We start from the raw sequence: 23,782 nt of genomic DNA, 5'->3' as shown, positions 1-23,782 counted from the left end.
GTAATGTACACCTATCAGTGTTTTAAATTTTGGTTGCATATTTATATCGGTTGCAATCTAAATAGAAAATCTATATTCGGTGGTATATATGGTTCTACATTTTCGACTGTATTAATCAGCATCCTTGTTTGTATAATACATTAATACCACATATTTGTGTGTGTATAAAGAGAGAGAGAGAGGAGGGATCAGTTTGAAAGCTCCATTATCACGCCATGTGTGTATATTCATACAGAGAGAGAATGACTAAGTTTAAAATGTTTTTTCTAACTTTTAAGACAAATGACTCGGTTTTTCAATTTTCAAAGTCTAAATAGTCGATCCAAACTGTTAGATGTTCAATCTATATTAAAATGTATTTAGAAATCAAATTTTATATTTTTTTTAATTTTTTTACTATTTATTAAGATAGTTTGAAAATCACTGTTTTTCAATAATACAGAATTTTAATAAAAATAACGATTTTTTAAACTATCTTAATAAAAACAACAATTTTTTTTACTCTTAACGAATTCGGTAATACACTGAATCCGGTCTCATAAACATTTTTTTTTGAAAAATAGTGGTATATACCACCGATTTCATTGAAATCATAGTATATCTGACTTAGTACCTAATTGGTACCAATATCAAATATGACAAGTCTATAGTTATTCAAAATAAATACCAAAACATCATAATATGCACACAACTAAAACAACAACATAAGAAAATATCAAAAACATCAAAATATGCATAAAATTAAGAACTACATATGTAATAAATCTTCATCATCCTCCTCTTCTTCAGACATTGAAGATGGAGGGTTGCCGCCCCGTAAACTTTTAGTGCACGATTAGTTCTGTAAGTCTAAGCTGTTTACTGCGATCTTTCAAATTTTCAATGCTACTAGATGCTAATTAATTAATAGGCTAAATGGCAAATGAATATAGATTCTTAGGTCCAAAAGGCTACTTATTTAAAACCAGAAAGTAGGTATACGTGGCATGGTAATGGGGCTTTCAAACTGATATCTGTCTTCTAGTTCAATTAATTATAATATATAGTCACTACGTACCAAGGGTATAAACAACAAGTATATACAAATGTGATCAGGAATATATACTGAGTGCAAGAAAATTGTCTGGTGGAGGGAATTCAGATCCAGTGCAATATCCAACTGAGTATAAATAGATTCAGAGGGGAACTCAGAATGTAATGGGGACAATCGCTTCTTCTGAATTTTGAGTTTTAGAAGTGATTTATCAGTACTGGTCAACTTTATCTCTCTCTGAAAAATTTTTTGCCTCCCTTTGAATGTTTGATTTATATTTCGAGTTAAATTAGTGTTAAAATCAAAATGAATTTCTTAAATTATGATTGGTATTAGAATTATAAGTTAAAACATCAGAAAATACAAGTCAGAGCATTGAAAAATATAAGTCAAAACATTGTTTTTTTATCGAGTACCCAATTAGTTAATGGGTTTAAATCCAATTAGCTATTTAAACCCGATTTGATATTTTTTTGCCTCCCCCTAACGAAAATCCTAAATCCGCCCCTGAATAGATCTGAGTCGTCAGTATTAATATAGCACGAATCTCAAAACAGACCCCTTGTGTTTAAACAGGCACTGTTTTATATTTGAAAAAGTTCAGAAACTTTTATTTTTTTTGTGTTTTTATCATATCTATATATTTTTTAAATAATAATAACTTGGTGTTTAAAACTCAAACATTAGAGTAATACATTTAGATCTGATCTATATCATTTTCTTTACACACGTAAGAGATTACAATATTTTGATTTTATTTTGATCGGTACCAAGAGCTTCAAAAAAATACATCAATACAAATAAAATTGTAGACATTGAATTTTTCAATTTATTGATTCATATAAAAATAAAACCAAAAAGTGATGAAAAAATTTTATAAGCATGCAGAAAAAATAATATAAATTACATCTAATAATTTTAATTTGACATATAAATTTTAAAATTTTGTTATTAAAAAATAAGAAAGTGAAATCACGATGGAAAATGCTATTCTTCTTTTAAACTATTTCACACGAGTGATAATTTAATATTATCATTTGTGCTTAAACAATTACTGGATATCTAAATAATATCAAAATGCTGGATTTAGCACCTAATATTTTTTTCTAATAAAAGCTTTTAAACTATAGAATGTTAATTATTTTCATCAGTGTTGTAAAAAACGTCAGTTTGGGTCGATTAATCGGCCGTTTAGTCGTTAGTAGTGACTAAACCGTCATGAATTTTCCTGACTGATCGGCTGATTATTCTCGATTAATTACTTGGCGGTACCCTGTCCGTCCGACAACCGCATATCGTTATTTACAACACTGATTTTCATACAATGAGATGTTGTTAGATAAGGTCATAGTAATGAAACGAAGTTAGGAATAGACAATAGGGTAATTAAAATAGATTAGAATATTACAATAATTTAAAGGTTTTCATGAGAATAAAAAAGTAGATTTAGGAATTGCAGTTATTTGACCGATTATAAATAAGTCTTTTATCAATGAAATTATTGATAGACATTTAAAGCCACCAACTTTAAAAAAAAAAAAAAAAATTTATGTTTTTTCACTCTATTCCACCAATTTCATTATTGTATGGAACTGGGGCGGACTGATGCCCGATCAGAGTCATCTTTGCATCGAGATCCGTACAAATCAAGTATGTCAGAATCTCAGAAGAGCTTTAATTGAACATCAGAACGAATTTAATTCGATAGTCGATACTATGAGACCGCCCCTACTCCTCGTTATGTGTATAGAACTGACTTAACATTTTATTTTATTTTATGTAGTGATAAATCACAATAATTAGAAACATGACTAATAAATAATAGAGATATATATAGGTCCAAATTCCAAAACACATGATCAGGTTTGACAGTTGAAAGCGGTTGTGTAGTATATGGGAGGTTAAAATTCGGAAATGGCGGGAAGCAACGGTCGCCTCAGTGCCCGACCAGGCATCGTTTTTTCTGCGGGGAAAATTTGTCATTTCAAAAATGTCAATGCTTCTCTGTTTTTTTTTTTGCTTTTGTTGGTTAAAATGTCACGCATATAATTTATAAGTCAACATATCTTTTGCCTAGAATTTTGTTTTAAACGAAATTCTGACAGATGCAATGAATTGCAGGATATTTAAAAGCATTTGTGTATTCTTCCGAATTTTTTTTTATATACTATAATAAAAAAAAGAAATAAACCAAAACACCTCTGTTTTGGAGGAATTCTATCTTTATTCAGGCCGCAGATTGACCACTTAACGGGCCGTGGGAGTGTTTTGAGTTGTTGCAACATGCAAAGTGGGGCCGCAGAGCCAATCTGCGGCCTGGATAAAGGTGGAATTAATTCTCCCAAAACGGAGATGTTTTGATTTTTTTTTATGAGAAAAGGTAATGTCCCTCGGGCTACAGTCCTCCAAAAATCTCCGTGTATAAAAGCCTTCAATTTTTAGCTTAGTTCTGACGCGTTTTTAACTGCTACAACTGCCATAATTTCAACTGCTATAATTTGAAGTACAATATGTATGTTTACAGAATTATATGTGTATGTGTTATAGGATAATATCTGTATGTTTATAGGATAATGTGTGTATGTTTACAGGATATTATGTGTATGTTCATAGAAGGTGGTCCCCAACAGCTGTCACGCGTTTTCAACAGCTGTCACGCGGTTTTAACAGTTTTCACACGTTTTTAACAGTTTTCACACGTTTTTATGTTTACAGGATTTGTTGAATTAGTTTACAGGATTTAGTATTAATGTTTACAGGATTTAGTATTGATGTTTACATAATTAGTTGAAAATATCCGGAGATTTTTGGGGGACTGTTAGCTGCTTCCTTTTTTTATTATTATGGTATTTAAAAAAATTTCTGTGCATTCTTAAACTGGTACAAGTGTTCTGAATCTTAATTTTGTAGATGATAATTTCTTCTTTATAAGTACATTTCTTTAAATAATAGCGAGGAAAAGGATATTTTTTTAGCAAATATTCCAGGTTACAAAGTAGCTAAATTATCAATTATATTAGGGATTTCTTTATACTTGAGGAAATTAATTACATATGCAGGGTTGGATATTTTAATTGGTAAAATAGAAAGCAAACTAAAAAGTTGGAATGGAAAATTATTATCTATTGGAATAAGAATTTATTATTAAATGTAGTTAAGATTAGAAAGATAATATATCAACTAAAAAAAATTGTTTTATAGTAATGAGAATAGTTTTTTGAAGAAAAGAATGTTTCGGTACTTTTAAAAAAAATAGGATAACTTAATTCATGAATCTGTTGTTATTCCAACGGTCTGTTATTTCTATTTCAACTGTTTAAATATCTGTATGTGCATATCTCAAAAAAAAAAAAAAAACTTTTTCATGCACAAATTTTCACAGAGATCAACGATTAAGATCGGAATAACAACAAATCTATTTGTCTTATCAATATACAAATTTAATGAAAAAAACATCTAAAAAGTATGAGTGTGACAATTAACAAGATTATATAGACTTTTTTATATATATTATGTTCATGTCTAATTGGCCACTTGTAAATATTAAAGCCTATATAACCATCTAGCAAATATAAATTAAATCCTAATTAACCAATTATATATGAGATTAATTTTATGGGTCTTTGTACTATGGTTAGTGGCCTATAGCGTACTGGTTTGTTTGGTTACTGTGACATTGCAATTGTAGATGTAAAATTGTTGGATCAAGTCTTCTCTGTTAAATTAAAAAATATTGCTATATATTATGTGAAAATAATTGATTTTTAATAATTTTTATATCCCAAGGCTAAAGTAGGCACGATGCCTAGGCCCTAATTTTGTCTTCTCATCTCATGACCATTTGATGCGTGCATTTGGTGCCTTTTTACTATTTTCGTCGCCTCAGTTCTTACGCCATTTTTCTAATTACTTGCTAATCCCTAAGCAGATTGCTTTAAAAAAACAAAAATAGATGGGACCGAATCAATTGTTGCTGCATATATAATGTGAAAAATCAAACTGAACTATTAATTCGATTCCATTAGTCTCATTAATTTGTTTTCTTTTTTCAAGTATTTATTATATACAAGCGATATAAATACCCATCTCAATTTTAAAATTAAAAATTTTCTTTCACTAAGAAATTATGCCATTTTTACTGCAGCATTTAAAAAAAAAAATCATAAGCTAATCTTCATTTTTATCCGCTTAACTTGATACTAATTAAATGAATTCAAAAATAAAAAAAATAATTATATGTAAATGAAGCTTTCTAGAAGGAGATCGGTTTGAACAGTTTGGATTTTTCGTTTGAAGCTGATCAGATGGATTTTGAATTGGAAGCATATGGACTGAAATGTTACTAAAAGTATATTAGCTAGACTCGATATATAGTTAAGTGTGATATAAGTATAACAAATAAAATAGTAGTCAAAGCACAAAAAAAGAAAAAACTAAATTATATATTATCTAAGTTTAAATAGGTTGATATTTCCACAAAATAATTAATGAAACATTTGTTAATAATATCATTGACTTTCAAAGGATAAATTCTACTTTCCATCATGCCTCCCGCTTCACAGATAGAGATGGAACTTGGAAGTTTCACCTATAAATTAAAAATTAACAATTTTATTCTTTACATTTTTTATTTTTTATAAATACTTATATTTCTAACCTCTTTTATAAAACAAAATTATGACACATTAGCTTATTCATTCTCTCACATCTCACCAGGAAAGCCAAAACATAAATACATGGCAAAGTATTAATTAATGCTCTCTCAATAACAGAATTAGATTCTGTATTGGTGGAATAATTTCACTCAAAGCTCCTTCTAGTCTCCCTCTATTTCTCCACGAAGGCACTGACACGTGTCAGCGGCTTGTTGGCTCATCAAATGCGGTAAGAATTTAAATAAATTAAGGTATATGGAAAAATACTAGTTATATTACTTATCGAATATCAATTGTTAACAATTTAATTCAGTTCAGCAATTGTTCATGTCCGAAAATAGAATTTAAGTGAAAAATTTAAATCTAAAATAGAATTTATGACTGGACGCATAACGGAAATATTTGTCTAGTGTTTGGAGTAGTAATCGTTTTCTTTGTTCTCATGTCAGATGTACGCAGCAGCAACAACAATCACGTCTCTAATGGTATCCACACAAACAAGTTGAAAACAATTGCGAATCAGAGTGCTAGTGTTGAATAACAGTCCCCTGTTCTTCTTTCTCTTTCTCAATTTTGGTTTTTTGAAAATGACACAAACATATATAATAGCCATCCGAAAATAAACTGTGCAATGTATATTTATAATACTCTGCATTAATTAGTTGGTTGTGCCTATTAATCTGCAACTTTTTAAATATACTTATTCAGATACTATATTATTCAGAAAGCAGAAATTTCGGATCCATATATTCATGCAACCCAAATTAGATTTAATCGTATTTAATTTCAAACATAGATAATATAACTTATTGAACAATTCTAACAGTATCAACTATATAGCAACCATAAACTTGGAATGTATTAATTTATGAGGAGGGTTCAAATGCCTTCATTTTTTGTGCCTCCACAATGCCTCTATTTTTTAAAACTTTAATAACTTAAAATTTAAAACTTAAAAGTCAAAATAAAACCGTTGGATATAATATACATCATTTTATTTATGCACATGTAAAAAATTATGACATTTCAATTTTATTTTGATTGTCATCAAGAGCTTGTAAAAAAGTGCTAATGTGGGTGATTTCTAGACGTTGATTTTTGAACTTATTGATTAACATAAAAACAAAATTGAAATGTGATAATTTTTTATGAGCATATAGAGAAAATAACATAGATCACATCTAATGGTTTTATTTTGACTTTTAAGTTTTAATTTTTGAGTTATTAAAGTTTTAAAAAATGGAGGCATGGTGGAGGTACAAAAAATGGAGGCATTTGAACCCTCCTCTTAATTTATTATTAACAATATGTTGATCAAAATTGTATCCATGTATAAATTGAGACCAGAAGAAATGTAGTGAAAGAAATTAGTCATGCTGATATTGATTCCGACATTACGTGAATGTTTTCTATTAATTTAGTCATATTACGTCACGTCACATCATATCATGTGACATGTGATTAATTTTTTCAACATTGTTTCTTAATTATAATTTATTTTATAATAGTTTCTTATTTTTTTGGTATATTTTGTTATTGCTTTCTTTGAACTAATTTAAAACTTAATTAAAAACAATAATTAAACACGATAAGTTACGTCACATTTGATCACGTGAAGTATAGTCACGGTGTGACTACATACAATATGATTATTTGCGTGACGTAATTACCCTTCATTATTTTATTTATATTACATCGCGTCACGTAAAATATAATTAAATCAAAAAGATGCAACCAAGTTATGATGTATTAATCACGTCATATTTTTTTTTCATTCAATGACAAAATGTTTGTAATTATTGGTCTGCCTACTCAAAACAACTTATGTACTTGTAATGATTGTAGAGCTAAAATTCTATGACAATAATAATGTAGTAACGAAGACTTAATCTAATTATTATCATAAATTATCCGGATGACATATTTATTGTGTGGTATATAGAAATTTTTTATTTCACATTTAAGTCCATAATAAAATTGTCTTAACAATTGTAACAACCCTCTTCAGTATTAGGATGCTTTTTGGAGGCCTAAAGTAGCTTTTCTATCCTTTAACAACTTTCTAAAATTTAGATATAATGGAAATAACATATTTTCATGTACATAATCAATTAAATCATGACAATTTTCTTTAGTAACAGTTCAACACAAACATCATTAACAGATAACAAAACGTTACTACTTCATAAAATTAATGATTAGCAAACAAATTATATATTTAACTATTTTTTTAAATTAATGTTTAAATTCTTCTATTTTTCATGTGTCCAAATTCTTCATAATTAACATTTAAAAATCAAGAAATAAATGAAACTAATAAATGTATTCATTTTACTTTTGCTATATGTACATAAATCTATAATATTTTAATATATTTTTTAAAATAAGTAATAGAGGTCAACCCATCCAAACTCTTTATTTCAACATTTGTAACAAAAAAATTTCCTTATTGAGTTTCAAATTCATGATCTCTCACATAAGAAACATGTGTCTTTGTTACTAGATCAAATGCCGGTTCTTAGAATATTTTAGTATTATTTTGGTGGAAATTAAAAATTCTGAAAACAATCCAGATTTTGAAGTGGTATGAATCTCAATTAACAACTTCATTCGATACTTAAGAATTATTTTTTGAAATACATTATTATTATTATTATTATTTTAAGGTTCAATAATTCTAAATTTTAATGCACCTATAACAATTTGAAAGCTCCAAATACAATAAATGCAGAGGGAGGATAAATCATAAACCTATTAATTAGTTTCCTAAACAGAAAGATCCATGTAGAGCAGCAGCGTCTCTTTCGCAATTCGGTGCAAATGGAAACTTATCTGCATCTGCGCTTTCCGGTGCCTCTCACATGCCTGGGTCCCGCTCATCTCAAATCAGACGGTCAATATTTACCCTCATAAAATCTCATCGCATCTTGATAGTGCCACCTTGACCGCCAAGTAAGACAAAAAAGTGTGTGGGACCCGAAGTCGGAGAGAGAGAGAGAGAGAGAAATTTCCAGGTTCTAATTTCATTATTGAGAGGGGCCTCACATGGCAAGCATTTATTGGCCTATTGGCTATTGGCGAGTACATATCCTCTGCATTAACTCAAAAAGGAATCTTTTGAGCTAATGAATCTCAACCGTCCACTTTTAAACGGAGCCAATCCGGCCCCTACTTATGATTAGGGGCCTTTAATATTAGTGCGGATTGCACGAATCTTAAAGTAAATCGGATGGTCAATATTCATTAACTCAAAAGATTCCCTTAGATTCCCTTTTGAGTTATTGCAGAGGATACGAATTGTTGGCTATTAAGCTATTTCCCTTTCTCTCCTCAAAACCCATTAACTAATTTTCAAAACATATTCCACTTCTCCTTCCCTCCTCTCTCTCTCTCTCTCTCTCTCTCTCTCTTTCTCTCTTTTTAATTTCATTTTCTTGCATTGAGCGGCACAAAGTCACAAACAAACCTTTATATAAGCCCCACATAGCGAGAAATTCAAAACTGATAAAGAGAAGAGATGGCGCTCGAGTCTCTGCCATGGAGCCATGGAGAATTCGCCATGGAAGGGTTTAGCTCTGTTTGGAGCCGCCCCCAGGATGTATTTCCTCAGGTTCGATCTCTCTCTCTCTCTTTAGGTCAGATTTGTTGTGGTGTGTTTAGTTTGGTATCTCTAGCGAAATTATTCTTAAAATGTCGACGAGTGACTTGGCCGCGCCGGTGACAGGAGAAAACGATTCCAGTTCAACTTGTCCACGTGTCAATTAGTTAGTGGCTAGTGTGTGCTGTTTCATGTTATGGGGTTGCAATTCAATTTTCTATTGGGTTAGGCACAAACAGTAGTCCGCTTTGGGAGTTGCATTGATAAGATGTAGATACATAGAAAAAAATATCCAAATATCCAAATTTTCTAATTTTTTTTCTTTTCTTTTATATAAACGACAAGGAGTTGTGCTTGTCACGACTGTTTGTTGGGTATTTTAATCTGATTATGAGACTATTTTCCTTTATTAATTTGACTATTTTCTGAGACTGGTGGGTTGGAATATTATAATTTATCTCATATAATGTCCAGTTTTATTTATTCATAGAAGTTTGTTCTTTAGTTTATTTGGTTGCATTCACACTTAAACGAGTAGGTTAGTGTGAAATGTTGACCTAAAAAAAACTTAGGCATGGAAATTAAACTACTTGCTCTTTTTTTTTTGATATCTTGGAATTGTTAGCATACTTTCTAGTTACTTTTTCTAATTATTGTAACAGAGCTTCTACAGTAACTTCAACACCAATGATTGATATACCACCAAATAGAGATTTTTTAAAGGTGCTTTTTTTACTGCATGTAGTATTGTGGATCTCACTTTCTATAGCTTTCAACCAAAAAAATTTCAAAACAATATATATTTTCCTCTGTATATCCTTCATATAAGCTGGCTAGTTTTCTTAGAGCAGAGCATTGTTAAACTGAAATTTTGCATTATATTTTCATGAACAGAATGTAGATGAACTAAAACAGAAGCTGCTGCGTACGACATGGGAGCTCGAAACCTTTCAAAGAACAGCAACCGAAGAAATACGAAAGAAAAATGAAATGATCGACGAATTAATCAGTCTTCTCAAATTAACGAAAAAAGAGCGAGATGAAGCGAAAGAGCAACTCAACACAATGTTCTCCTGTCTCCAATCCAAAAACTTGCCACAAGCCGGGGCGGTCAATTCAGGGTTAACCGAATCCGATAGCCTATCTGACACCCAAACCCGTAACAATCGCAATTCATACGTCTCCTCTCCAGTCGAATCCTTCTATCATGCCGATTCTTCCAATATTACAAATGCTGCTACTACTGGTGTTGCTGCTAGTTATGATTATGGATCGCATATAATTGATGAGCTGGCAAAACAACGACCGTTGCCAGAGAAAGGAAAATTGATGCATGCGGTTATGAATGCGGGCCCGTTACTTCAGACCCTTATGGTTGCGGGGCCGCTGCCTACATGGCGAAATCCACCACCTGTTCAGGCTTTTCAACCCTCTCGTTTTTCTTTACAGTGTCCGCCCATTAGATCTCCTTTGAATTTCGCCAATGAATTGGGTTTTCGGGCAAAAAGACCGATTGGTTCGGGTTTGGATAGCATCTCCGAGGGTTTCGGTGCAAAACGACTCAAGAATGTTTGATCTAAAATGGAGGTGCTTGTTAGCCTTCTGAGAGCTTTTTTTTTTCCCAATTATTCAGTCATAGAATATAGTTAGGTGCTTCCTTGCTAATTTTAAGTGAAGTATAAGCTAATTTATAATAGAATGAGATAATTATATGTATATATTAATGGAGTTATGTAGTCCTTGATCTAGTATATTAGTGATCTTGCTTGGTTTCTTCTTGGTATAATTAAGTATTATTTTGCTGGTCTTTTAAATTATTCTATATTAATTGCATTTAGGTCTTCATCTCTTAGTTACTTTCACCCAACTTCTTTTATTTACTTAGCATTTGAGCAAAAAAATAATACAAGAGATGGAATTGGAAACAATTTCAATATATATGCACCACTAGAGAATTTGATAAATACTTGTGTGTCACAAGAGTGTCATTCTTAGGTGATGCACAGATTTTTAAGAGAACAAATTTGATCCGGTCCAGAATCAAAAGTCTAACGAACTAAATTTGTTGAAAACCAAGCCCCTTATAATTTATAACATGGGCTGGATTTGAAATAAACGCAACGCAAAATTCTTAACTAAACTTGACGCAAAGGTACAAAATTTCAAGTCCAACTCCCAAATAGAGCCCTTCAAAATTAGGTTTGGTTTTGATATTTTGTTGACTGTTGAGCTATAGTATTTTAATTGAGTCTGGTTAGTATAATATGAGTGTCATTTCAGCGTATATAGCATTAATTTCAAATGGTGAATTCAAATTGTTGCGTTTATATACAAAATTTATAATATTTTGAATTTCTTTAGTATCAAGTCATGCGATCAAATGTGTGAGTTTTTAAGTTTATTTTAATATATTCATTTTTCAACATTTTCACATCTTGATTTGATACTAAAATAACTAAAAAAAACTATAAAATATTTGTATGTAAACGCATAATTCATAAAGTAAATCAGTTTGAACGGTCTGGATTAATTATTTGAAGTCTATTCAATCAATTTTGAAGCTAGTGTCATATGACAACGATGTCGTACTAGTCGGGTTCATTTTAATTTTATAAGATTATAGTGATTTGAAGGAATTAGTTTAACTGATAAATTGTAAATATTTAAGCAACATTGTATTATTTTCTTGAGCATGAGATATTCTTTAATTCTTTAATCACCTCCATTACAGATTTACAGATGTTGGATTTCGAACATGTGATTTTTCACATAAATAATAATGTTTAAGCAAGTGTGTTCGTTGAGATTTTAACGTAGCGAACAACCCAAATTGCCTTTTGGGATTGAGATTATCGCCATGATGATGTAAAATGATTTGTGATATCAGATTTGAAAAAAAAAAAAAAAAAAATTATTAATCATCTGAGGCCAAGTTCGTTTCCAACCTAAAAAGAAAATCGAATTCAATGGCGATAATTGAAAAATTATATGGGAATTTTATTAAACATTTTTTACCATAATTTTTTTACGGATCGGACAACTTCAACCGAACATCAGATCAAATTTGATCCAATACCCATGAAACGGCCCCCACTTCCCTTGTCAATTTTAAGATTCATACAGATTTTACAGATCGGACAGCTTCGACCGAATATCAGATCAAATAATCCAACACCCATGAAACTGCCCCCATTTCCCTTGCCATTGCCATTGCCATAACTTGGTTTGTTGACAAAAAAAAATTTAAGTTTTTGGTGCCAGAAAAACTGACATGTACTATATTCGGTACCAGAAAATCAGAAATAATGCTGCACCTGCACATGAGGAATCTCCTGACAGGACCGGTATCTTTTATTTTCATATAATACAAGTTTTTACAAATTTCACTGCTAAGAATTGCTAGAGATTCCGAAAGTTCATAACAGAATATAAATCTCTAATAATTCTGTAAAATATATGTATATGATTTATATTTTTTAAAATTTAAATTACATGCATTTTGGTATGACACAAATCTAACTACTTGTGGAGGTTTTGATTTTTTTTTTCATTTTAAAATTTTGACAATTCATATTTTCAATTTTTAATCACGCGATATTTTTCTTCATATAAATTTTCCGTTTACACGTGCCACGTGAAGATAGAACTAAGAATAGGGGGTGTAAACAGTCGGATACGGATCGGATAGTGGTCTTACCGTATCCTTATCCGTTATAATTTTTCAGATACAGATAGGATATTAAACGTTACGGATCGGATATCGGACGGATACGGATATCTTTCATAATTAGTTTGTTGATTACAAAACATCTATTACATTATTAAAATATTATTCAGTAATTATATCATAGTGTTATATTGTTCATCAAAATATATATTATGCATGCAATTTAATAAATCATTGGTATAATATGTAATTTAATAAATTAATTTAATAACATATAGTATATTTGTTGTGGTTTAAGAGTGTAAACGGACGGATATGGATAGTTAAAAGTCTTACTGTATCATTATCTGTTATAATTTTTTGAATACGGATACAAATAGTCTCAGATACAAATACGGATCAGATAATATCCGATCCATTTACACCCCTACTCTAAGAAGGACCAAAGCGAATCCAATATCATCTAAGGTATGTCATTTTTATAGTTTAATTCCGGTCCGTTCGTTTCATATTAGCACGAATCTTAAAGGGTCCGTGAGATAACCCAGAGGGTCCGGACTTGGACCCAAGCTTAGTTGGCATCCCACGTGGGAAGAAAGAGAGAAAAACATTAAAGCGACCGTTGTTTGCTTGGCCCCACAGTTTCTCCCTTGTCCAGTCAAATCACCATTTCTCCAACAAAAATCCACCAAAACCACCGTTTATTGTTTATTGTTGTATTAAATATTTATTTCACCTACTAACAACCCTGTTAAATAATTAATTAACAAGAACCAGACACACTTATCCGTTATCTTATTATCCGTTATTATTTTCTTTGGTTTCTGAAATGGACAATGGGCAAGTACTCTTTTGTTTGTTGCTATGCAAGAAACAAACCTCCAAATTTAGTATTCTTAATAGTTATGTTCTAATTGAATAAGTATCTCTTGATTTTACTAATAAGTAACATGTCAGGGGCAAAAGCAAAACTAAGGTAAAAAACAAAAAAATCCATCCAGTTCGGTTTTTACTTTCTAGTTTCTAGAGAAGGGAAAGATTGAACTTTTTTTCTGCATTTATAACTACTGGAGATGACCTTCTACGCTGCTACCCATTGTGATGAGTAATCCAACAAATAAATGGACAATTCCAGTGTATTTAAACTGGAGTAGTTTTCAGACAGAAAATTTTCAGGTGAGGGAAAGAGCTCAGCTCCCAACACAGCACAGGTAACGACAACCAGAGCAGAGAACGAGGGGTGGCAAGGGGACATAAATTGACCGCCACGTGTCAGTGGAGCTATCGCGGTTTCCTCTTCTTCTCTTCCCACGCGGCGCGAAAAGATGACGTGTCGCTCTCAAGCGGGTCTTTTTGACCTTAACAGCCGGTCTCTAACGCGTACCTCGAGCCTTGACATGGCATCCAAACCTGAGGTTCGGACAGCCGTTTCCTATCCGACCCAAGCGGACTAAAATAGTATGGGTAATTGTTTAGGTAAGCCCTTGAAGAATCGGATATTAATTATATTAATTTCCAAGTTTTGTCCAGAAAAAAGTTTAGAATTAGAAAGGCATTAGCTGGGAACAAATCATCACAGCCAGGAAAGATTTATCAGCTGAATTATTTGCCTTATTTTTCTTGTGTATTACTCCTCGCGCAAATATTATACCAACAATCCAATTACCAAATTAATCACTTTTTCCATCATATTGTAAATTAAATTATAATCAATCATTTTTATCATATATATTGCACATTGAATTGAAATTACCAACTATAAAATATTCTAGTATTTATTCCCGACTATCCAATATATATATATAGGGTCTGTCTAAATTGCTGCTGGCAGCATTTCGGCAGAGGTGCTGTCGGGGCTATATTTAGCCGTGTGATGTCCAAACAACAAATCCAAACCGTTAGATGTTTAATCTATATTATAATCTACTTGGAGACCAAATTTTACATTTTTTGGAATTTTTTTACTATATATTAAGCTGGTTTGAAAACCGCTGATTTCAGTAAATTTCTGCAGCATTGAAATCAGCGGTTTTCAAACCAGCTTAATATATAGTAAACAAATTCCAAAAAATGTAAAATTTGGTCTCCAAGTAGATTATAATATAGATTAAACATCTAACGGTTTAGATTTGTCATTTGAACATCAAAAAATAGAAAAAACAGTAGCAGCACCGCCGGCAGAAATGCTGCCGGCAGCAAATTAGCCACAGCCTATATATATATATATATATGAACAGTTGATTTTTTTTTTTGTGGTATAGATTTTATAATTAATTGGAACTGTGATGTAATAAAACACTTTAGCAGGGCCTCCAAGATAATAAACAAAAGAAAGTATATTAAAATATTGGGAGGGTGGATATGCAAAATCTGAAATAATAATGGAAGCGGCCTGGTAGTGTGAGCTACTAGAAGCAGGGAATGAGTACAGCCACCTCATTTCGCCTTCTCTCCCAAGCTAACATCATGATCCCCTGAATCAATCAAAAACGGTGAGATCACAGCAAATCTGAGAAGACAACAATAAAGACATAGAAATACAGAGAAGCTTCTATACCAAGCCTCCACCATTGATTTCATTTCTTTCTCCTTTATCCATTCCTTTCCTTTTACTGTTAGACGCAATAAAAGCTCTCACGCCTATTTCCAAACTCCCAACCCCCTCTCACGAGACACAGCACAAAAGCCTACGCCATTCTCTCTGTCAGTTCTCCTTTATAACTCTTTCTCTTTCTCTGTTTTCACAAAACAAATGCCTTTGTATCAGAAGCGAAGGAGAATGGAGCTCTCTGCAGCAACAGCTCTTGCCACCTCTCTGTTCTTCGCTCAGCTCTTCATGGCTCTCTCCATTCTCGACCCAGTTGATTTCTTGGCACTACAGTCAATCCGCAAGTCGCTCGATGATATGCCTGGCTCGAATTTCTTCTCTTCCTGGGATTTCACCGCCGACCCCTGTGGCTTTCCTGGTGTGTTCTGTGCTGGTGACCGTGTGCAAGCTCTGGCATTGGGGGACCCACGTGCAGGCTCACCTGGTTTAACGGGTCGGCTTGACCCGGCAATAGGTCACCTCTCTGCTCTGTCCGAGTTGTCTCTGATACCGGGTCGGGTCACTGGTTCCATACCTGATACCATTTCTTCCCTCACTAACCTGCGGTTTCTGGCACTGAGTAAGAATTTCCTTACCGGGTCTATACCCGACTCGCTTGGTTCCATGTCTAACCTGCACACACTTGATCTTAGCTTCAACCAGTTAACGGGTACTATACCACAATCAATTGCAAACCTCCCCTCTCTTGCAAATTTGGTTCTTTGTCACAACCTTCTCTCTGGTTCAATCCCTCAATTTCCTGATTCATCACCACTTCTTCGTCTTGATTTGAAGCATAATGATCTCACTAGCCAAGTGCCAAACCTTCCTTCCACTTTACAATACCTCTCTCTTTCCTCAAACCAACTGTCAGGTCAAGTTGATTCAGTTCTGGTGAAGCTAAACAGGCTCAATTTCCTAGACCTTGCCATGAACCAACTGGAGGGACCAATTCCTCCCTCCATTTTCACATTTCCATTGAATGCTTTGCAACTACAGAGGAACTTGTTTGATGGGACCTTGGGGCCCGAAAGTGACGTGGAGATACCATTGGTGGATTTAAGTTTCAATCGATTGTGGGGCTCGATCTCACCATTGCTGGCATCTGTGGGTCAGCTGTACTTGAACAACAACCGGTTCACTGGAGAGGTACCGGCACGACTGGTACAGGAGCTGATGGGTTCAGGCCGGTTGCAGGTGCTGTATTTGCAACATAATTTCTTGACTGGTATTCAAATATCACCCACATCTGCTAGGCAGCTACCAGCAGGTGCATCACTATGTTTGCAGTTTAATTGCATGATACCTCCTGTTGGTACACCGTGTCCACTTAAGGCCGGGACCCAGAAAACCCGGCCTGTAGATCAATGCCCTGAATGGAGAGGATGATTTGGCCGTGTATGGAGTAATAAAGCAATGGATGAAATTACCAGAAAACTCTGCAGTGCTGACTTACGACTGTTTTACAGTGTGCGTTAGGGCTGGAGATGGGATGAATTGAAACATCAGACAAGGGATTATTCTTTGATTTGTTTTGTTAGTAGAAGGGATTCTTTTGTGGTTGGGGTTGAAGGTTTAGTAATCGAGGATTAATAAGCCGATATAGTTATGTTTTTTCTTCTTTTTTTTATTATTTTTTGGCTGAATTAATGTTAAGCATCTTTGAAGAAGATGTTTTATAGAAGAACATGTTCTGATTAGTATATGTAATGTTACTATGTTTTATGTATGGAGGATGTGAATAGCAGAGCTGTGTGTCTTTCCAGCTTCTAGTGAAATTACATTTTTTTTTTCTTTCCTTTTGTGTCCATGGTTAATATTTTGAAGGTTTATGTTCCTTATCTTGTACAGCTTTAATTGGATTTTGATGGTGTAGTAAATGAAGGATTTAAAGAACATTTTTATTGTGATCTGTGTTGCGCTATACTTCATTGGTATTGCTGGCACACTTATGCTGTGAATAATAAGGATTTAAACCATATATTAAATGAGCTTTTAAATGAGACCAGTGAATTCATGCTGGTTTATTTGCATTCAAGTAATGTTCAGAACACCCTCGTGCCAGTATGTCAGGAATTTGGTTTGCACTTGCGACTGAAATAATATGAGAATTAAATACATTATTTTTTTTTTCATAATACTTTTGTATTCTCTTTAAAAAATGGAGAAAAATAAACATGCAGAGTGCAGGATTGAAACAGATTATTTTATTAAGGCTTGCTTTGTTCCTTCTTTTTTTTTCTTTTTCTCTTTTGTCAGGAAGGCTCATATTTTAGTTTGTATAGATTGCCAAAAATACGAATGTAAAGATAAAAGTTGGCTAATTTCAATATATGCATTGCTGACTACGGATACTTTGTCCTTTTAAGGGGGAATTTCACGTATACCCCTCAAAAACTTCAATATTACGTAATATTGAAGTTTTTGAGGGGTATAGGTGAAATTCCCCCTTTTAATTGAGATTTTTGCCTCATTATTTGTTTTTTGGCATCTCCTTTTACAAATTTATATCACTCAATTAAATCCGCACCAATTCAAAGATCAACAAATCATTATATACCTATTTCTACTAAATCTAAAAATCACTGCATTCCGAATTGACTTTTTCTCTCTCTCTTTTCTACCCCTATAAAGTAATAGAATTAGTATCTCTGATTTGATTAATGAGGGGAGACCCCTGACAATTTTTTATTTTAATAATTTTCAAAAATAAACTTAAATTTGAAATAATTTGACAATACTTAAATTGCAAATATATATATATATATATATATAGGCTGTGGCTAATTTGCTGCCGGCGGTGCTGCCACTGTTTTTTCTATTTTTTGATATTCAAACGACAAATCTAAACCGTTAGATGTTTAATATATATTATAATCTACTTGGAGACCAAATTTTACATTTTTTGGAATTTTTTTACTATATATTAAGCTGGTTTGAAAACCGCTGATTTCAATGCTGCAGAAATTTACTGAAATCAGCGGTTTTCAAACCAGCTTAATATATAGTAAAAATATTCCAAAAAATGTAAAATTTGGTCTCCAAGTAGATTATAATATAGATTAAATATCTAACGGTTTGGATTTGTTGTTTGGACATCACACGGCTAAATATAGCCCCGGCAGCACCTCTGCCGAAATGCTGCCAGCAGCAATTTAGACAGACCCTATATATATATATATATATATATATATATATATATATATATTATTAGACTATTTACGTGTCCATTAACAAACATATAAATTAACTTTTATTATTTAATTTTATCTTTGAAAATTCACTGTCGACATTGTCAAAATAGCCAATGTCACGTGATCCCTCATTTTGATTAATTATCTCGCTCAAATGAAAAAAATTCACACCATTTATATGAAAGTTAGTGCCAATAGCTATTTTCATTATCAAAGTGACCTCAATTTAATTGAATAATAACAAATTTCATCCGAGAATAGCCAACTGATTTTTTTTTGTTTAAAACCATAAATAAAAAACAATATCCAAACCAACTTGATTGGTTTAGTTTTTACATAAATCATAAGAACCGAAATGTCATTTCGGTTCGAATTTTTTTTTGGGGAACCGAAATGCCATTTCAGTTCGAGGTTTTTCACAAGTTTTACCATCATTTTTTTTTATCGAAATCTGTGAAAATAGCTCGGACCGAAATGACATTTCGGTCAGAGCAAGGTCTTGAGCATTTTTATGAGAAGAATTTAAAAATATTTGAAAATCACATATTTAATTTCTCTCTATTTTAATTCATTTTGGTTCTTTTTTTTAAAGAAACATTAAACTTTAAAATCAGAAGAAAATTCAGAAAAAAAAAAAGGTAACATAAGATATTTAAATAAACAAAAAATTAATTTTTTTTTTTTTTTTGTAAATTTGCAAATTTCGGTTATTATGATTTTTGTAAAAACCAAAATAATCAAGTTAGTTTGATAAAATTTTATTTTTTATTTATGATTTTTTAAGAAAATTCTAGCCAACTTAACATATAAAAAAGTAGTGCATTTTCCACATACTAGCACGTCCTTGCCATTGAATTCAGATCCAGTCAACGGATTTCACCTACGGTTCTCTCTCTCAAAAAAAACAAAAAAAAAACAGCTTTAGATTTTAAAGAAAGAATACTGCATTTTCCACAAACTAGCACGTCCTTATCATTGAATTTAGATTCGGTCATGTACCTGGCATTAGCATTAGCATGGTAGAATGAGATTTGGACCGTTTATTTTAATATGATATGAATCTCAAATATTCTGCACATATAAGGTTAGTCCGAACTAAAATCGCTTGGTTAGAATTGACTCAAGTAGATTAGCTACCTTAGAATTGCTGGTTCCTTGTTCAAATTAGGGTTGTCGTCAGGAATGAAGTCAGACTTTCAGAATATGGAGATTAAACGTAAATGGAATCAAGTATATAAAAAATTTCTACTACAAATGGGTCAATTTCACACTATTCATGATATTTTAGTTTAAACTATATTAAAATAGAGTACAAATGAAAAAAAATATTGAAAATGAATGAGGGTCAATTGATCCTCATTCATTAAATGTGAATTCGCATCTGGTTGTCATTGAGTCGAGTTAGTACAACAATGTAATTTACTTTTTTGACAATATCTTCTTCCATTAAATTTTTTAAAAGTACAACTAGAAAGAGGTTGTAAGTTTTTGGTCATGATTGATTGTGGAGTAAGAGGTGGAATAAACTCCTTGCTCCACACTTACGTCGTTAAATAAGAAGTAAAATAGAATTATAGGTGAGTTAATCTGAATTAACTTAATCTACACTTATTCCACTTGTATTTCACCTATAGGGTCCATTTTCATAGGTAAAGGTTTATTTTTCAACAACTTAGTCCTCTAAATGGATTAATTTAAGCAATGATTCGTATTATCAAACAAAGTGTAAAATATGACGAAAGGAAAATGCAAAATATACCACTCATCCGGAATAAGGACCTAGGGTTTGGGAATTGAGAAGAACGAAAAGGGGGAGAGAGCGGCGCGTCGATCGATTGATCGATCGGTGCGAGTAGTATAGGTAGCGGAATGATGGCGACGAGCATCTCTCTTTGCAACGAGCTTAGATCTCGTTTATGTATAAAATCACAGAAAGAATCAAACTTGAGATAAGAGAAAGAGTAATTTGAGATAAAAATGAAGGTGCCAGCTGCAACCAACGTACGAATGCTCAAAGCAATTCGACTAATTCATTATCAAAATTCTGCATACAACTCCATAGGAGCAATTGCCTTATATAGGCGTAGTAAAATGTAAAGAAAAGTAATAAAATTGATTACAGAAAGTATGAAATTATTCTGGTGTTGCCATGTCAGCGATAGACGCTTGAGCTGGCGTAACCACCTCTAACAAAACCTGAAAAATGCCGCTTGAACGGTTCACTACTTTTCATCTCCCGTCTTCTCTCCAGTTCCTCTCTGGTTCTGTGCGAGTGGGTCCCAGTTGTCAGTTTTAATTCCTTGCTGCCCCAACTTCTTGACCCTGCTGACCGGTAACTCTTCTTCATCAATTGAACTGGAACTCTCAACGGTAACCCCCAAATCAGCTAGCCTTCGTTGCAATCCACCCCCCTTAACAAAATTCGTGACCTCACGAATAAATTCAGGAAACCTTTGAGCTATAATCTCATAATCTTCCCAATTGGCATCTTCAGGAGACTGGTTCTTCCACTGGATTAGTAGTTGGGTTACGGCTAAATTTCTCCTCTTCACCATTCTTCGATCTAACACTAAATGCGGTACTGACTTCAAATTGAGATTCGGCCCAAGTACTGGCAGTGTTGGCGATGGTATTTGTGCCTCTCCTAGCTTTGCCTTGAGTTGAGAGACATGGAATACAGGGTGGATAAGAGATTCTGGAGGTAGATTGAGCTTGTAAGCCACGGTGCCGACACGTTTGATAATCTCAAATGGACCACTCAATTCGTCTAGTAGGTCATCAATGAGAGGGATAGGGAACTTGTTCTTTACAGTCTCCTCATTCAATTTTCTGTAGTCTACACACATCCTCCAAGTTGAATCTTTCTTTTTGACTAACAACACTGGGGCTGAGTATGGGCTGGTGCTTGGTTGGATAAGAGATTGGTGTAGGAGTTCTTTTATGATTTTCTCAATCTCGGGTTTTTGAAAATGGGAGAATCGATAAGGTCTGAGATTAATAGGTTGGGAATTAGGTTTGAGAATGATTTGATGGTCAATGGATCGATTTGGAGGTAGGGTTTTGGGTTCTGCAAATACACCAGTAAACTGGTCAATGAGAGCAGTCAACTTGGGGTGTATCACTTTACTGTTTTTCTCAACCTCCCCTTCTATTTTAGAGACTTGTGCATAATACACCTGACTTCCCTCCCTGATTTCCCTCATCACATTAACAACTCCGTCAAGCACTTGAATTTCAGCCTCTAATATTTTAGTTATCAGGTTGACCTTTCTACCCTTGGTTTCTACTGTCACCACTCCTTGCTTCAGCATTAATTCTATTTTGTCTTGCTCAACAATCCAATCTACTCCCAAAATTATATCATAGCCCAATACTTCCATTACTCTCAAATCTGCTTCAAAAACATGACCTTGCACACTGAATTTGACATTTTTGCTAAGTGTTTTGGAAATCAGCTCTTCCCCTCCAGCACTCTTGACCTTGAGGGTTTTTGTTGGAATGGTAGGTAAATTTAGAGTCTGGACCAAGGTGGGACTGATAAAAGAATGGGAAGCTCCAGTGTCTAGCAATACACAGATGGCAATATCTCCGATTTTTGCCTTGTACTGTACTGTCTTACTACCTTCAGTTTTGTTGGTACCACTAAGGGTGCCAATAATCACGTCTTCCTCCTCCCTTTCAAGGAATTGATTATCTTCATTCTTGATTTCAGCCATCTCTTGCCTATATTGAACATCCAAATCCACTTCTTCTTCTCCCTCCATAGTGTGCAAACCCTTCTTACACCTATGACCTTGAGTCCATTTGTCATTACATCTGAAACAAAGGCCAAGGGCCCTCTTTTGGTCTATGGTCAGGGTGGAGTTAGGTTTAGGAGTTGTAAAATTTTTGGTGTTAAATGATGTCTCAATTCCTTTTCTACCCTCCCCTTCATGTTGTCTAGTGGCTGCAGGTCTTGAGCTGAAATTGGTGGTAGGTTTAGGAGTGTATGAAGGTTGAAATCGGAGGAAAGTCGGTTTCTTATCACCAGGGCCTATTGTTGTCTCAATTTCCACTGCTAGATTGAAAGCATCATTCAAATTTTGTGGTTTGAACAAATGAATGGACTTTTGGATTTCCTCCTTCAATCCACACACAAAACTCCACACAAAAAATACTCATTCTTAATCCCCGTTTCAGCTAGTAGTCGGGCCTTTGCCCTTTGAAACTCCCTCACATACTCATCTACATCACCCTCTTGTTTCACCATTTTGAATTGGATGACAGGATTTACATTGTTTCTCAGCTTAAATCTTTCAAACACGGCCTCAACTAAAACTGGCCAAGCTGGATTCGGATACTCTTCCTTATAACATTCATACCACTCTGCAGCATCCCCTGTAAAACTCAAAGTTGCTAATCGGGTTTTGTAATGTTCAGGAGTTTGGTTTACCTCAAAATAAAGCTTGCAGTGGTCGAGCCAACTAGCAGCTTTATTTCCATCGAATACAGGCATATCCACCCTTGGCATGAAAACTCTTGGATTGGACTGATCCTGGTACTGGGCCCCACCAGCATCAAAATTAGTGCGGTATGCTTCACCACCGCTCATGTGCCTGTTTGGCTACCATTACCAGTCTCCATCTGCTTCTCTGGTAATCGGGTTGCCATCTCCCTGAGTAGCGCCTGAATGCCAGTGATGGATTGGAGCATCAAGTCAAACTGTCCCCGCAACTCGGTGATGCTTGCCTCCGCCCCTTGGAAGCGATGTTCAAGGGCGATGACATGATCGTCGCGTGTCTGAGAAGATGATTGGGAGTCTCGCACTATCTGATCTAGCCGTTCATTGAAGGCTACCAGATCCAGTCCCCCGTCATCCGGATGTTCAGTCACTTTTTTCGGCGGCATCGCTGTGACAGTTTAGCTTCCCAGATGTGAATCGATGGCTCTGATACCAATTGCAACGAGCTTAGATCTCGTTTATGTATAAAATCACAGAAAGAATCAAACTTGAGATAAGAGAAAGAGTAATTTGAGATAAAAACGAAGGTGCCAGCTGCAACCAACGT

The 23,782-nt window shown here is 33.6% G+C and overlaps 2 protein-coding genes across 2 annotated transcripts; both read left to right on the top strand.

Annotated features, from left to right (window-relative positions):
• The first annotated feature begins 9,119 nt into the window (after positions 1 to 9,119).
• LOC144573566 (uncharacterized) lies at positions 9,120 to 11,059 on the top strand. The gene is made up of 2 exons (XM_078323347.1): positions 9,120 to 9,298; positions 10,181 to 11,059. Exons 1-2 carry the CDS (start codon positions 9,206 to 9,208, stop codon positions 10,859 to 10,861), a joined length of 774 nt encoding a protein of 257 aa, XP_078179473.1. The 5' UTR covers positions 9,120 to 9,205; the 3' UTR covers positions 10,862 to 11,059.
• A 4,302-nt stretch (positions 11,060 to 15,361) lies between these two features.
• On the top strand, positions 15,362 to 17,329 carry LOC144573527 (uncharacterized). The gene has a single exon (XM_078323311.1). The coding sequence runs from the start codon at positions 15,706 to 15,708 to the stop codon at positions 16,927 to 16,929; it is 1,224 nt and encodes a 407-aa protein (XP_078179437.1). The 5' UTR covers positions 15,362 to 15,705; the 3' UTR covers positions 16,930 to 17,329.
• The last annotated feature ends 6,453 nt before the right edge of the window (positions 17,330 to 23,782 follow it).

This window comes from Carex rostrata, chromosome 21 (genome assembly GCF_964058835.1).
Source record: "Carex rostrata chromosome 21, lpCarRost1.2, whole genome shotgun sequence".
NCBI classification, from domain to species: domain Eukaryota; kingdom Viridiplantae; phylum Streptophyta; class Magnoliopsida; order Poales; family Cyperaceae; genus Carex; species Carex rostrata.
This window is presented reverse-complemented; position numbering and strand designations above follow the sequence as displayed.